This window comes from Acanthisitta chloris, unplaced genomic scaffold (genome assembly GCF_000695815.1).
Source record: "Acanthisitta chloris isolate BGI_N310 unplaced genomic scaffold, ASM69581v1 scaffold43105, whole genome shotgun sequence".
Lineage (NCBI taxonomy): Eukaryota > Metazoa > Chordata > Aves > Passeriformes > Acanthisittidae > Acanthisitta > Acanthisitta chloris.
Genome location: NW_008675035.1, coordinates 336 through 12051, shown reverse-complemented (window position 1 = coordinate 12051; position 11716 = coordinate 336). Strand labels below are relative to the sequence as shown.

Below are 11716 nucleotides of genomic sequence, written 5' to 3'. Positions count from 1 at the left end.
GTGTTGTGAACATTGTCGTGATAAAGCTGTGGTGAGCCAGAGCGTTGGTCTCCATACACTGATGCTGATGGCAGAGCTGGCACTTCAGAAGACATCACAGAGTGCTCGAGGCTTGAGGACAGACTGAAACCAATAAATATAGCTCTAACTAGCAGTAAGGCACTGAAAACCCAAGTCCAATCAACTAATTTGCTGATAGGGAAGTTCAGCGTTCACTTTGGTGTTTTTGAGTGGATGATCTTTCAAAATAGTTAAAAAAGCACATGTTAGTCCATGCTTTGTTTTGGCTGAAGAGCTCATTTAGGAAGAGAAAGCCATTTGCTTAAGTCAGTTCCTTATGCGATTGTTGGAGCTGTAATCAGGCATGGATGTTTGAGGTGAGGTCTTTTCTCTTGAGGAAGGTGTTACAAGATCTTTCATGATGCAGGCTAGTTTGTCCTGTGTTACTGTTGGTAAGCTTTGCTTTTGCTGTGTGCAAAGCAAAGTCTGCCTGGCAGGATTCTGTATTGGAGCTTGCAGCATTTGCATGGGTGTCAAGGTTCCCCAGAATTTTGGGTCTTAGAGGAAGAAGGAGGAACAACAATGAAATAGAAAACTAGGAAAAAAAATATGTCTTTCCATTTAAGCTAAAATGAAAGGCACAACTGTAGAGCTTGCGAAAAGCAGTTTATTCTGGCTAAGGCAGATATTAGACATCATAAACTTAATTGTGTGGAAAATCTACTTAGTGTTCTCTTGGGATCACAAGCACATGATTGTGCTTTTAAAGGGTCGATGTATTTAAGCTTACAGGAACTGAAACTTCCAGTGAGTCTAGAAAAATAGATGGAAGGTTTAGATAACACAATTATCACAACATTATTGCTACACTGCTTGTCGCTCCACCATCCTAAATAAAAACAAATGAGCTCTGTTCATTCTCCCTCTTTTTCTGAGCTTCAGTTTAGAAGTTGCCATTGGAATTGCACACACAGCTGTGAGGGCACAGTCAATTTGTCAGGGTTACTAATTTAGCATGAGATTCTGGAAAAAAAAGTTAAAAATTGAGTAGATGAGCAAAAAGAGGATAGGAACAAAGTTGAACAGCTATAAAGGTATTTGAGCCCTAGAGTGTAGGGATTGGTAACACTGCCTTGGCTTATAAAGATTTAAGTAATATGATGAAAGTGGCTGGGGAGAGAGAAATCCCACAGCTGGGGGAGAATCTCTTTGGATGTGACTATGGGTATAATATGGGGATGAAGAGAGGAGGGAAACTTTTGCAGAAATAGAGGCAGAAAAGCTCTGGCAGTGTCTGCCAAAGGTTAAGAAGTCTTTCTTGATCCCTCCTGCCGTTCTGGAACTGCCTCTGCCATATGGTTTCAATTTTGGTTCCAGCCACTTTCAATTCCTGAATTCCTTTTTATTCTCTTGTGTGTCTCAGTGATGAGCAGTGGTAGCACTGCTCACATCTGTTGTGGTGAGAGCATGAAGAGTTTCAGCCTGGGTCTCCAAAACGAAAGAAAGAAATACAGTCATGTTCCCAGCCAGGATCACCGTGTGCCAGGGGATGCAGGGCAGGAGCAGCAGTGTACTGACAGGGCTGGGCTGTGCTTCAACAGTAACCCCTGCAGTAGAGTGTTTGAAAAGGTTCTCAACTGGCTTTTGGGAGTGTTCATACAGGAGTTATTACTGATGCTGTTTGTCTTCCTCAGAGTTTTGTATCCGAATTGCCAAATTAGCAGCTCAGGAAGCCTTTGGAACATCTGTTGGCATTGAGTGCTGCTTGTGCCAGCAGGGGCAGGAGACAGACTTTCATTGAAAAGATTTGTGCCTTGCCTTCTTCACAGAAACTGCTACAGTTCCTTTTTCCTTCCCCCTTTTCCTTGAAACAACACTAGAAAAATATGTCTTGACTATGAACACAGATCTGCCTTTCTCTGGGTTTATTTTGAACAGGAATCAAATTGTCCACAGATCTGCACAAAACCATTCTTGAAAAAATCCCTTTTAGCTCCATGCCTGTAGACAAGGTAGCGGGGTGAGTATGAGCCATGCTAACAGCAGGTATCACTGGCTGTGGCTGGTGTCATGCTGATGTTGGAGTAGTGAGAATCTTTCTAGTATAGGTATGAGTATTTTTCTCATATGCATTGGGTGAATCCCACTGGCAGTTTCCAAGGTGTTTTCAGAGAGAAAAAGGTAGCATCTGCCATACTTTGAATTTGTGGAAGCTTGCACTTGAAGTATGAAATGAATGTGTGTGGAATGCAGGTGGAGCAGATGACAGCTGGCTGAAGTATGTGTCACTCCCTGGGAGCTCTGCTGGCACAGGCAGCAATGTGGCTTTTACACTGCTGAATGAAGTATAAGGTACTACTTGACAAGTGGATTAAGAGAGACTTATCTTAATGAGTCAGGCCAGAAAGTAAAGCCTTCGTGTTTCAAAGAGGTAGAATAATAAGGCTGACCTAAGGAAGGGATAGATCCATATCCAGAGCATCTTAATGAAGCTATAGTTCCTGCTCCAACTCAGGCGTTTGAGTGCTTTTTTGCCAATACAACAGATGTGTGAAGGGTTTGGGTGAGAATTGGATAAAATGTTCGGACTGAAGTTTCTTTGTCTCCCTCCCAGCCTGTGCCAACAGCGCTGGCTCAGGTGGACCGTGAAAAGATCTACCAATGGATCAATGAGCTGTCCAGCCCTGAGACACGGGAGAACGCACTGCTGGAGCTGAGCAAGAAGCGCGAGTCTGTGCCTGACCTCGCGCCGATGCTGTGGCACTCGTTTGGCACGATCGCAGCACTCCTTCAGGTGGGCCAGACTGTCACTGTCTGTATTCCCTGGTGCAGCAACAAGCAACAGCTTGTGTGTCCGTGGGGCAGATCTGTGAAGGCACTGGTGGGATCTCCTGTTGCCATTGCTGGGAGTATGATCCATGTTGGATCATGTGGTGAGGGGAGCAGATTTGGGAAGCTCATTTGCTGTTAATCATCATTAGCAATGTGATGTGTGTGTAGACTGAGATTTCTAATGAGACAGCTTATATAGTTGGGAGGGGAAGAGGCAAGTTCTTGGATGTATGAACTCCCTGTGGATCCTGTTCTGCTTATTTTCATACAGTGTCGATGCAGAACCACAAGAGTCTTGCTCCTAAGATCTCTGATTTGATTGGTTGTGCATGAGCTTGAGCACTTTCTGGTCAGAAGGTTGCCCTTGCAGGGGGCCTACTGGAAAGGCAGCATGGGAATGGTGCTCACTAGTCCAGATATCCTTGCAGGGGAAGATGCTTGCGTTTCACTGAGCAGCTCAGTTTGTCTTTGGACAAACTACAGCTGATGTCTGGCTATCTCTCGTCATTGCTTCTGGAGAAAGGAAGAATAGAGTGCAGCGTTGGCAGTGTCAAACTGTTGACTGAGTGACCCTGACAAGCAAAGAAAATTAGAAGGGAGCTCTAGCTGGAAGCAGGCAGATTTCTGAATTGGATTTTTTTCCCCTCAGCTGCTTCCCCTGTGCTGAGTTAGAAGAGTAGCAGCTGCTCCAGTACGAGTGGAGTGGGTGTGCTCTGCCTGTAGGCACAGGAACAACACTCCTCTTCGATCTAGAAGTTCAAAACAGTCTACAGTAGTAAAGAGACAGGAAACCAAATGAACTCTTTTTTGACTGAAATTAAGGTTTGAATGCATTCCTGTGACTCCTTGTCAAATCTACTCTGACCCAGCTCTGCCCTTGCCTGGGCAGCGTAGTGACTGCTTTATAACTTCAAAGTGCTGCTTGGTGAAAGCAGACTGTCATCACAGTTCCTTGCTGGGCAAGTGCTTTGGTGTGGTCTTTTAATATCTTTCTCCTTTAACTTTTCTTCATCTGTTATTTTTTAGGAAATTGTAAATATTTATCCATCAATCAACCCTCCAACTTTGACAGCCCATCAATCCAACAGGGTCTGCAATGCTTTAGCTCTGCTACAGTGTGTTGCATCACATCCTGAAACGAGGTAAGCCCTTCCAAGTGCTTGAGTTTTCTGAGGTGGTGGTGACAGTTCAGCCTGTGTGTTTGACTCCAGAAGCCCATAAGCTCCTATGTCTTTTTTAACTAAGACAATTGGAACAGACAACAGAGCTGAAAGATAGGCAGCTGCCTGCTGCTTTCACTTGTTTGTATGGATTATCAGGATGACAGATTTGTAGTGGTCCTAAATGCATTGCATTCCCTGGATTGTCCTGAGATGTTGCAAATGCCCAAAACATTGGGTTGTGGCAGCTCCTGGGAGGTCAGCCAGAGCTAAGGGTACCTTTGTGTTGAGTTCTGTGTGCAGGATCCTTGTTTTAATGAGCTTACAGTTATTTAGACAAGCAGCTTACAGTTATCAGCTGTCAAAAGTGTGGAATGAACAGGACTGTCCTTCCCAGAGATCAAGTGAGGCAAGGGAGCAATAGCAGAGCCATTTCCGGAGTCCTCAGCCAGTGTCTGACTTCAGGTTTTCTCAATCTGTGCCCAGCCCATGTCAGCAGGGAAAAAGGTGATGTTGGTTCAGCCAAAATCAGTAGCTAAAACTCAGAAGAAAGCTACTCAAGAGGTGCATGATCTCATGCTTCTGATCCTGCTGAGAAGCAGCATAGCTGAAGTTGTTTTTCAGCTGCTGCAAAGCAGTGTTAAACAGCAACCTTCCATGAGATGATACCCAAATAAATGGAGTAATCTTACACCACTCACCTTCGCATTTGAAGTTTGAGAATGGAGGAAAATGTTGGATGATTGTGCAGGAGGGCTTCCCTCTGCTAGCTGAACAATCTCCAGGTTTCTCCCTGCAGTCTGTATTTTTCACTGCTGCCAGAAGTCAATGTGAGGACTCTCTGGGGAGAGGTGTCTGTGCACATTTAAATTGTGGTAATGCTTAGAGTTCAGCCAGTCTGGATTTCTGTCATGCAGAGGCTTTGCACAGGGATTGTGACTGACTGTCCTTGCCACTGGGATCCTGCAGGGTGAAATGCAGCAGTGAATGTACAAAGCAGAGGGTCTGGGTGGCAGGAAGAGGTAAAAACAGCAGGGTGTGCTCTGTCCCTGGTCAGCTGGAAGCAGTGATGCAGGTATGTTACAGATCAGGAGTTGGGATTTCTGCTGTGCCCAGTGCTGAATTTACCTCATACCTTTCCATCAGAGAACAAACTGTTAGCTACTTTTGAGGAGCAGCGGCAATGGCTTCCATCAGGAATAGTCTGAAGCTCTGTGTGGTAATGCTGGATTGTGTGCTCACTTTGTTGTCCTTGTTGCTCATGTTTAGTGTTCTCCCTTTCCTACAGGTCAGCTTTTCTGGCAGCTCATATTCCTCTCTTCCTGTATCCCTTCCTGCACACAGTAAGCAAGACACGTCCCTTTGAGTACCTGCGGCTCACAAGCCTTGGAGTGATTGGTAAGCTGCCAGACTAATGCTGGAGCACTGGTTTCTTAGTGAGTTAGAACAGTTCATGCTGTGGGCATAGGGCGCTGCATGACCAGAGTCAGAGGGCTCTTTTTATTAGGATTTTCTGAGTCCTGTAGTATTAAGAGGGGAAGCTGCTCCTTTTCCATCAGTTGTGGAGTCGGGTTCCTCTTAGTGTTTAGGAGCTGGGCTTTTCACTAATAAACCTCACTGAAGTCTAAATACATTCCAAAAGTATGTTTCTGTGAGTACAAGCACCTGCAGACTTGTGCCTTAATCCATAATCCTGCCAGCTAGATACTGGGGTGAGTGGGTGCAGACTGGGCTTTCTTTGGGTTTCTGTCATTGGTTGACTTGGGTGTATTTGCCCTGTCTTCCCCTTAGCCCGTTTGGTTTTTTCTTCTTTCTTACCAAAACATTTATATCTCAATGCACAAAGTAAGAGGGTCTTAAAATGCATTTCTTCCTCCCAGAGGTTGCTGTGGGTGGCATGGTCCTCTTGTGTTTGTGTTACTACTGAGGGAGAGCCAAGAATGCATCTCCTTTTTGAAAAACAAACAGCCCCCAAGCCCAGCTCAGTTACTTGTCTGCTGCCAAAATGATTTCTCCAGCCAAGTGCTGCAGCATATTTAGGATGACAGTTGCCCTGCCTGCCATTCAGACCGAATGATTCCTGGGGAGGGCAGAGCACAGGCCCTCTTTGAAAGGTGAGATTTTTTATTTTTTTTTTGCAACAGTTCATCATTTATTGATTTTGGGCTTTGTTTTTCCTTCAAGGAGCCTTGGTGAAAACCGATGAGCAAGAGGTGATAAATTTCTTATTGACAACAGAAATTATCCCCCTGTGCTTACGCATTATGGAGTCTGGCAGTGAGCTCTCTAAAACGGTACGTTTTTTTTTTGGTCTTAATAAAGACTTACTGTTGTTTCTTTCTAACTAACCTGGCAGCCAGTAACGACAGAGTTGGCTTCTTTCCTACTGCAAATGCTGGGACAGCTCTGGGTGGAGTTTTTACCTCCTCAGAAAACAAACAGACCAAAACTTGAGACTGTCCTAAGCAGCCTGGCAGTAGTTTCTGTCTTATGCAACCTGCATCCAGGTATCTTGTACACTCTGCTTTGTGTCCATCTCTTTCTTTAGCCAGAGATACCAACCATTGTGTACTGCCCTGCATTTTCCTTTGGCTTTTAACTTTCACTGAGTAAAGCATTTGCTGCCTGCTGAAAGGCCTTTCAGCTCTGGGACTGCCTTGAAAAGAACACAGTACAAAGGCTGTCCCTTTTCAGGGGAGATGAGTTGTTTACACGCTTTGTTTTCTCATTTTTTCCCCATTCTAGGTTGCTACATTTATTCTTCAGAAAATTCTCCTGGATGACACAGGACTGGCATACATCTGTCAGACTTACGAGCGGTTTTCCCATGTTGCCATGATACTGGTAAGATGATTTGTTTCTAAAACACTTGGGTTTATGTTTTAAAAACAAAACATTATGCTGTAGCAAACAGCTTCTTCAGCAGCTACTTTACTGCAGTCTGGCTGGAGCACAGGGTGAGGGAGGCAAATTGTTCTTGCGCTAAGTGCTTGTGACACTGTAGCTCTCTGCTTCTGTTTCCTTTGTGTACGTCTGGTTTGCATGTCAAGAGAACATATACTATTTATGTTGTAGTAAGTCCCCAACATAAACCAGGCAAATCTCTCCGGAGAAGAAAAAGTTTTGAGGGTTATTGGTTGGATGTGGATTGATGTAATTTACATAAGAATGGTCGCATGGTTTGGACCATGGATCCATGTCCCATCTCTGTCTCTCACAACAGGATGAAAAAGAAGCAGGTTGAGTGGAGGAGTAATATCAGGGCAAGCATATATAATATTTGTCCTTGTAACAGTCTCACAGCTGACAGCTATTTTCAGCTTTGGATTTTTGGTGTCAGTTGTGGGTTTTCTATGCAGAAACCCCCAGTGTTTGTCCTGTTCCCCTACTGGACCCATGGAAACTTTTTGCATCTGCAGTGTCCTTGACCAGGGAATTTCATGCGTTTCCTGTTTGCTGCCTGGCTCCTATTAGCTGCTGCTTATGCTCTAATTGTGTTGGAGCACAGAGAGAACAGACAACTTCTGTCCATTCCCTGTCCCCTGTAAAGGACGAGTCTGGGTACTCATAATTTGTTCATCCCAGGAGTAGTAGCCCCAATTTGAGCTTTATCTTTGAGCTGGCCAAGGGGAATACATGTCTGCCCTGGAATAGCTATCATTATGCTTCTGTGTGCGTTTGCTTTTCAAAGAGCTCTCTCAGGAGAAGAAAATGCAGCAGTAAGTTAAGCGCTTAGCAGTGCTGGTTCTCTGGCTAAACGTTGATGCTTTTGTGAGGAAGATTTATTTGTCTGCCTGTTTCTGCAAATGTAAAGAAAATGTTACTTCCTAATTCACCCACAAACAGCAACCTATGAATGATTGTGAACTTGGGTGAAGCACTGACAGGATTAATATTCCATAGTGCTAGAGAGAAAGATACAAATATTCATAGACACTTCTGTTCTCTGTTTCAAAAGTCAGGATAGTGTACTTCTGTGTCACGAGGGTGGTGATTTACTTCCATATCTGCTTATAACTGAGTAAGATGTTACACAAGTGTTGGATGCTTTTTAAAGAGCAAGCTAGTATTTCCCATCTAGCAGCTGTCTTGAGCTTGCTGTTCTTTATTTCAAAGAAGTATTGGTATCCTGGGGAATTGCTGGGAACAGGAAGCTTGCAAAAGGGCAGATGAGGGAGACCTGCTAATTGCTATCTACCTGGGTATCCAAATACAGGTGATTTTGGCTAATGGTTGGTGCTAGCCAACATAGTTTACAGGAAAAAATGTGATTTGTTGGGCAAATGTTATTGATTGACTCCTAAATACAAGCAAGTAGTCAGTTAAATTCCTTCAGAGCCGGCATGAGAAGGCATCTGCCCTGTTCACTTGGCTGGGTACGTTCCGAGGTGCAGCCATGTGCAAAGTCCTGCATAGTGTGACAAATGGAGGCTGTGCCAGGGAAATCTGCACTGGCTTTGCTTTCCTGGAACAGCTTCATGAGGGATGTAGCAGAAAGAGAAAACACAAGTCTCGGGTGCATGATAAGACCAGCTGTGAATCTTGCTACACATGGTGTGGGTGAGCCCAGTCCTTTGTCTCCCAGGCTATTGCTAATGTTTTAAAAGGGTGTTGAAATGAAGGCAGTGCAGATGAGAACAGGGAGTGTTGCAGAGCTTGGGAACACACTTCATAAGGTGACTCAGCCTGAGTTTATCACAGTGGTTGGGATGCATTTGCTGTCTTCCATGAGGGGAAATCCCAGGTTCTCTTTAATCTCGCAAAGAGTTGGACCGCTAAGCAGTCCTGGTAAGGTAAAAACCAAACAGAGGTGAGATGAGCATTCCCCAAGATGCTGGGAGAATCATTTCCAAGCCATGGCAAGCTGCTCTTCTCAAAGGCATCTTGGCAAGCAGAGCCAGGCTCCATGCAGGGTTATCTAGATGGAAGGTAATAGGCTGTGCTGGAAGCTAGAGGAGTGATTTAATGGTCTTTGCCAGTCTGCTGATTGTGAAGCTGTTCTTACAAAGACTTTAACTGGCGGCACTCACTGGCCTCTGTCAAACAGGGTAAAATGGTCCTGCAGCTCTCCAAGGAGCCGTCGGCACGGCTGCTGAAACACGTTGTCCGCTGCTACCTTCGCCTTTCCGATAACCCCAGGTAAACATTTTAGGAGTTTGGGCAAGAGATTCTCCTGCTTCCTTGGAAGCACAGTGCCCTCTTGGGGGGGGAATTGAGGTGCTAAGTCTGTCAGCTGTAGCTTGGTGCGGAAGGTGGGTGAGTTTTTTGCTTTGATTGTTTTTTGCTAGTCCCAGGAGCTTTGATGGTACACGGAAGAAATGGTGACTGGGGCTTGTGCAGATTCAAGCTGTGCAGGTTACAACTGCCCGAGCTCAAATGTAGCTTGAACTAGGTATGAGGAGGGCCAGAGGTGGAAGATGCGCTATGCTCTCCCTCTTCTCCATCACATTGGCTGTTATCAGTAGAAGCCAATAGAAGAAATTCAGTTGTGGGAATACAAACTCGTCTGCTGACCAGCAGGCTCTGCCCAAAGCTGCTGGGTATGTGTTTGTTGCCTCGACCTGTTCTGGCATCGCATTGCCTGACCAATGGGTGTCAGAGTACAGGGGCTGGCTCAGTGGGGTCTAGTGTGAGGAGTGGGAGCTGTGCTGGCTGGCTAAGCACCACATGCTGTGGTGCTGCTGGTCAATGCTTTCCATGGCTGGCTCTGCCTGGGAGACCTCCAGGCAAAGGAATACTGTGTCCCCAGTAGGGTTTGCTCCCCTCTTACCCTTGTGAGTTTATTTGTTGGGCCCCGTTTCTTGTCTCTTGATGTAGGGCACGTGAAGCTCTCAGGCAGTGCCTTCCTGACCAGCTGAAGGACACCACCTTCGCCCAGGTCCTGAAGGATGACACCACCACAAAACGCTGGCTGGCTCAGCTCGTGAAGAACCTGCAAGAGGGTCAAGTCACTGACCCACGGGGCATCCCTCTTCCTCCGCAATGACTGCTGGGGGAGGTGGGGAACTGGGGAAGAAACAGCTCAGGTTTACAAAGAACCAGGAACAGGTGACCTCTTCCACAACAAACTGGGCACACCAGCTGGCTGCCGGCTGTTGGACCATTCCACCCAGCCAAAGGGCTGCTCTGTGGCAGTGCAGCATGCCTCTGAGGATCCCGACACCAGCAGATGCTGATGCTACAGCTTAAAAAAAAAAAGTCAATAAAAACAACCTGTAGAGATCCCCATCTCTCCGGGAGGCTTATCTAGCATCTCTTTCCTCACCTCCAGGCAGGAGGTAGTGCAGATGTCTGTTCCTCCAGCAAGCTCAGCCTCCGCCCGAGTGGTGCATGACATGGGGTGTGCGCACCACGTCCCGCCAGTTCCTTGTCACTTCTTGTTTACATGTCTATTTAGATGAAACTGAATAAAAGCCGATCCAGTTGTTTTATCCCCTCTTAATACTGCTACTCAGTTGCAGGTAGCCCAGGGACAGCTTTTTTCCCTGCCAGCACATCCTTGCTCCTGGCTCTGAATCTGGCTGGCACAGTGAACTTCTCTCTTTCCTTTCCTTCGGTGTGGAGGCTGTGGCTGGAGCCAGGCCACCACGGTGCTTGCCCTAAGAGGAGGGGTGGATTACTTGCGATGAATCCACGTGTCATAAGCTTGCTTTTCAGGGCTCTGGGGAGGGAGAAGACAGCAGAAGCTCTTGTGCTGTAAATAGCACGTTCCTGCAGCTAACTGGTGGCTGGGGGCTGATGGCGTGCTGGCCTCCCATCTAGCCCAGGGGAGCTGCTGGCTGGCTCATTAAACGCAGCTCCGCATGAGGGAACTTGTGCTGTGGTGGTGGGCAGACCACCCTGTGGCAGGCAGGCTGATGATCCCCTGCTGCCTGCAGGCTCCAGGTATGTCGCCTTCTGCACCTGCTGCCGCCTGCCAGGCGCCCTGCAGTCCTGCCCCCCCATCTCCTTTCCCCCCTTCTCCAGCTCCTCTCTGCCAGCCAGGTGCATTCATTTCAGCTTTCAAATGCGCCTTGGTGTCTGCCTCGGCCCCACCGCAATTAAGCCACACCAGCAGCAGCTTACCTGCCTTCCTTGTGCCAAGGGGTTAATGCAGCTGCAGCAGCTCTCAGAAGCAGCCGAGGAGCTCCCGAGCTGTCCTGCAGTAGAGCCTTCTCTGCCTGCTCTTGGCTGCAGGCAAGCCTAGGCAGCTACTTAATTTCTCCCCGCTCCTTGAGTAAGCCCATTTTGCTGATCATCTGCAGTGTCGTGCCAACAGTGTCTTAAATCCCATCGTTTCCCTTCCCTCCTCTGCGCGCAGCCTTGCATAACAAGGGTAGAGCACAGCCTCTTCCTTGCCCTCGGGTTCCTGTTTTATAACCATTGCCTTCTTTTCCCTCCTTTTCCCCCTGACCTTGACAGGGTGTGAAAATGCTTCTGTTTGGTTGATTTTTTTTTTTTGTAAGTTGGATTAATAAATAATAAAACCCCAGCGAGCACAGATGGCTCCGGGTCTGGTCTCTGGGGGAGGGCAAACGGCGAGGAGGGGATTTACCGCAGGCGGGAGGAAGCGGGAGGGGATGTGCCAGCTTGGGAATGTGCCAGCTTGGGGATGTGAGCGGGGGAGAGTGGCCTTTCCCAGTGGGAGCTGGCTGCATCCCTGTGGCACCCCATCTCTCCAGAAGCAGGTACTGCAGAGGGGCTTGGGGGAGGGGATGCTGCTCTCTTGCTTTACTCCCGGAGCC

General features: G+C 47.0%; 1 protein-coding gene across 1 annotated transcript; it reads left to right on the top strand.

The window, feature by feature from the left end:
- Positions 1-2594: 2594 nt before the first annotated feature.
- RQCD1 (RCD1 required for cell differentiation1 homolog (S. pombe)) lies at positions 2595-10179 on the top strand (the record flags this gene model as incomplete). Its single annotated transcript, XM_009075543.1, has 7 exons — positions 2595-2794; positions 3859-3974; positions 5281-5390; positions 6177-6286; positions 6738-6836; positions 9040-9131; positions 9810-10179. Coding segments are annotated over 7 exons (896 nt in total), but the record flags the coding sequence as incomplete, so codon positions are not given.
- Positions 10180-11716: the final 1537 nt, after the last annotated feature.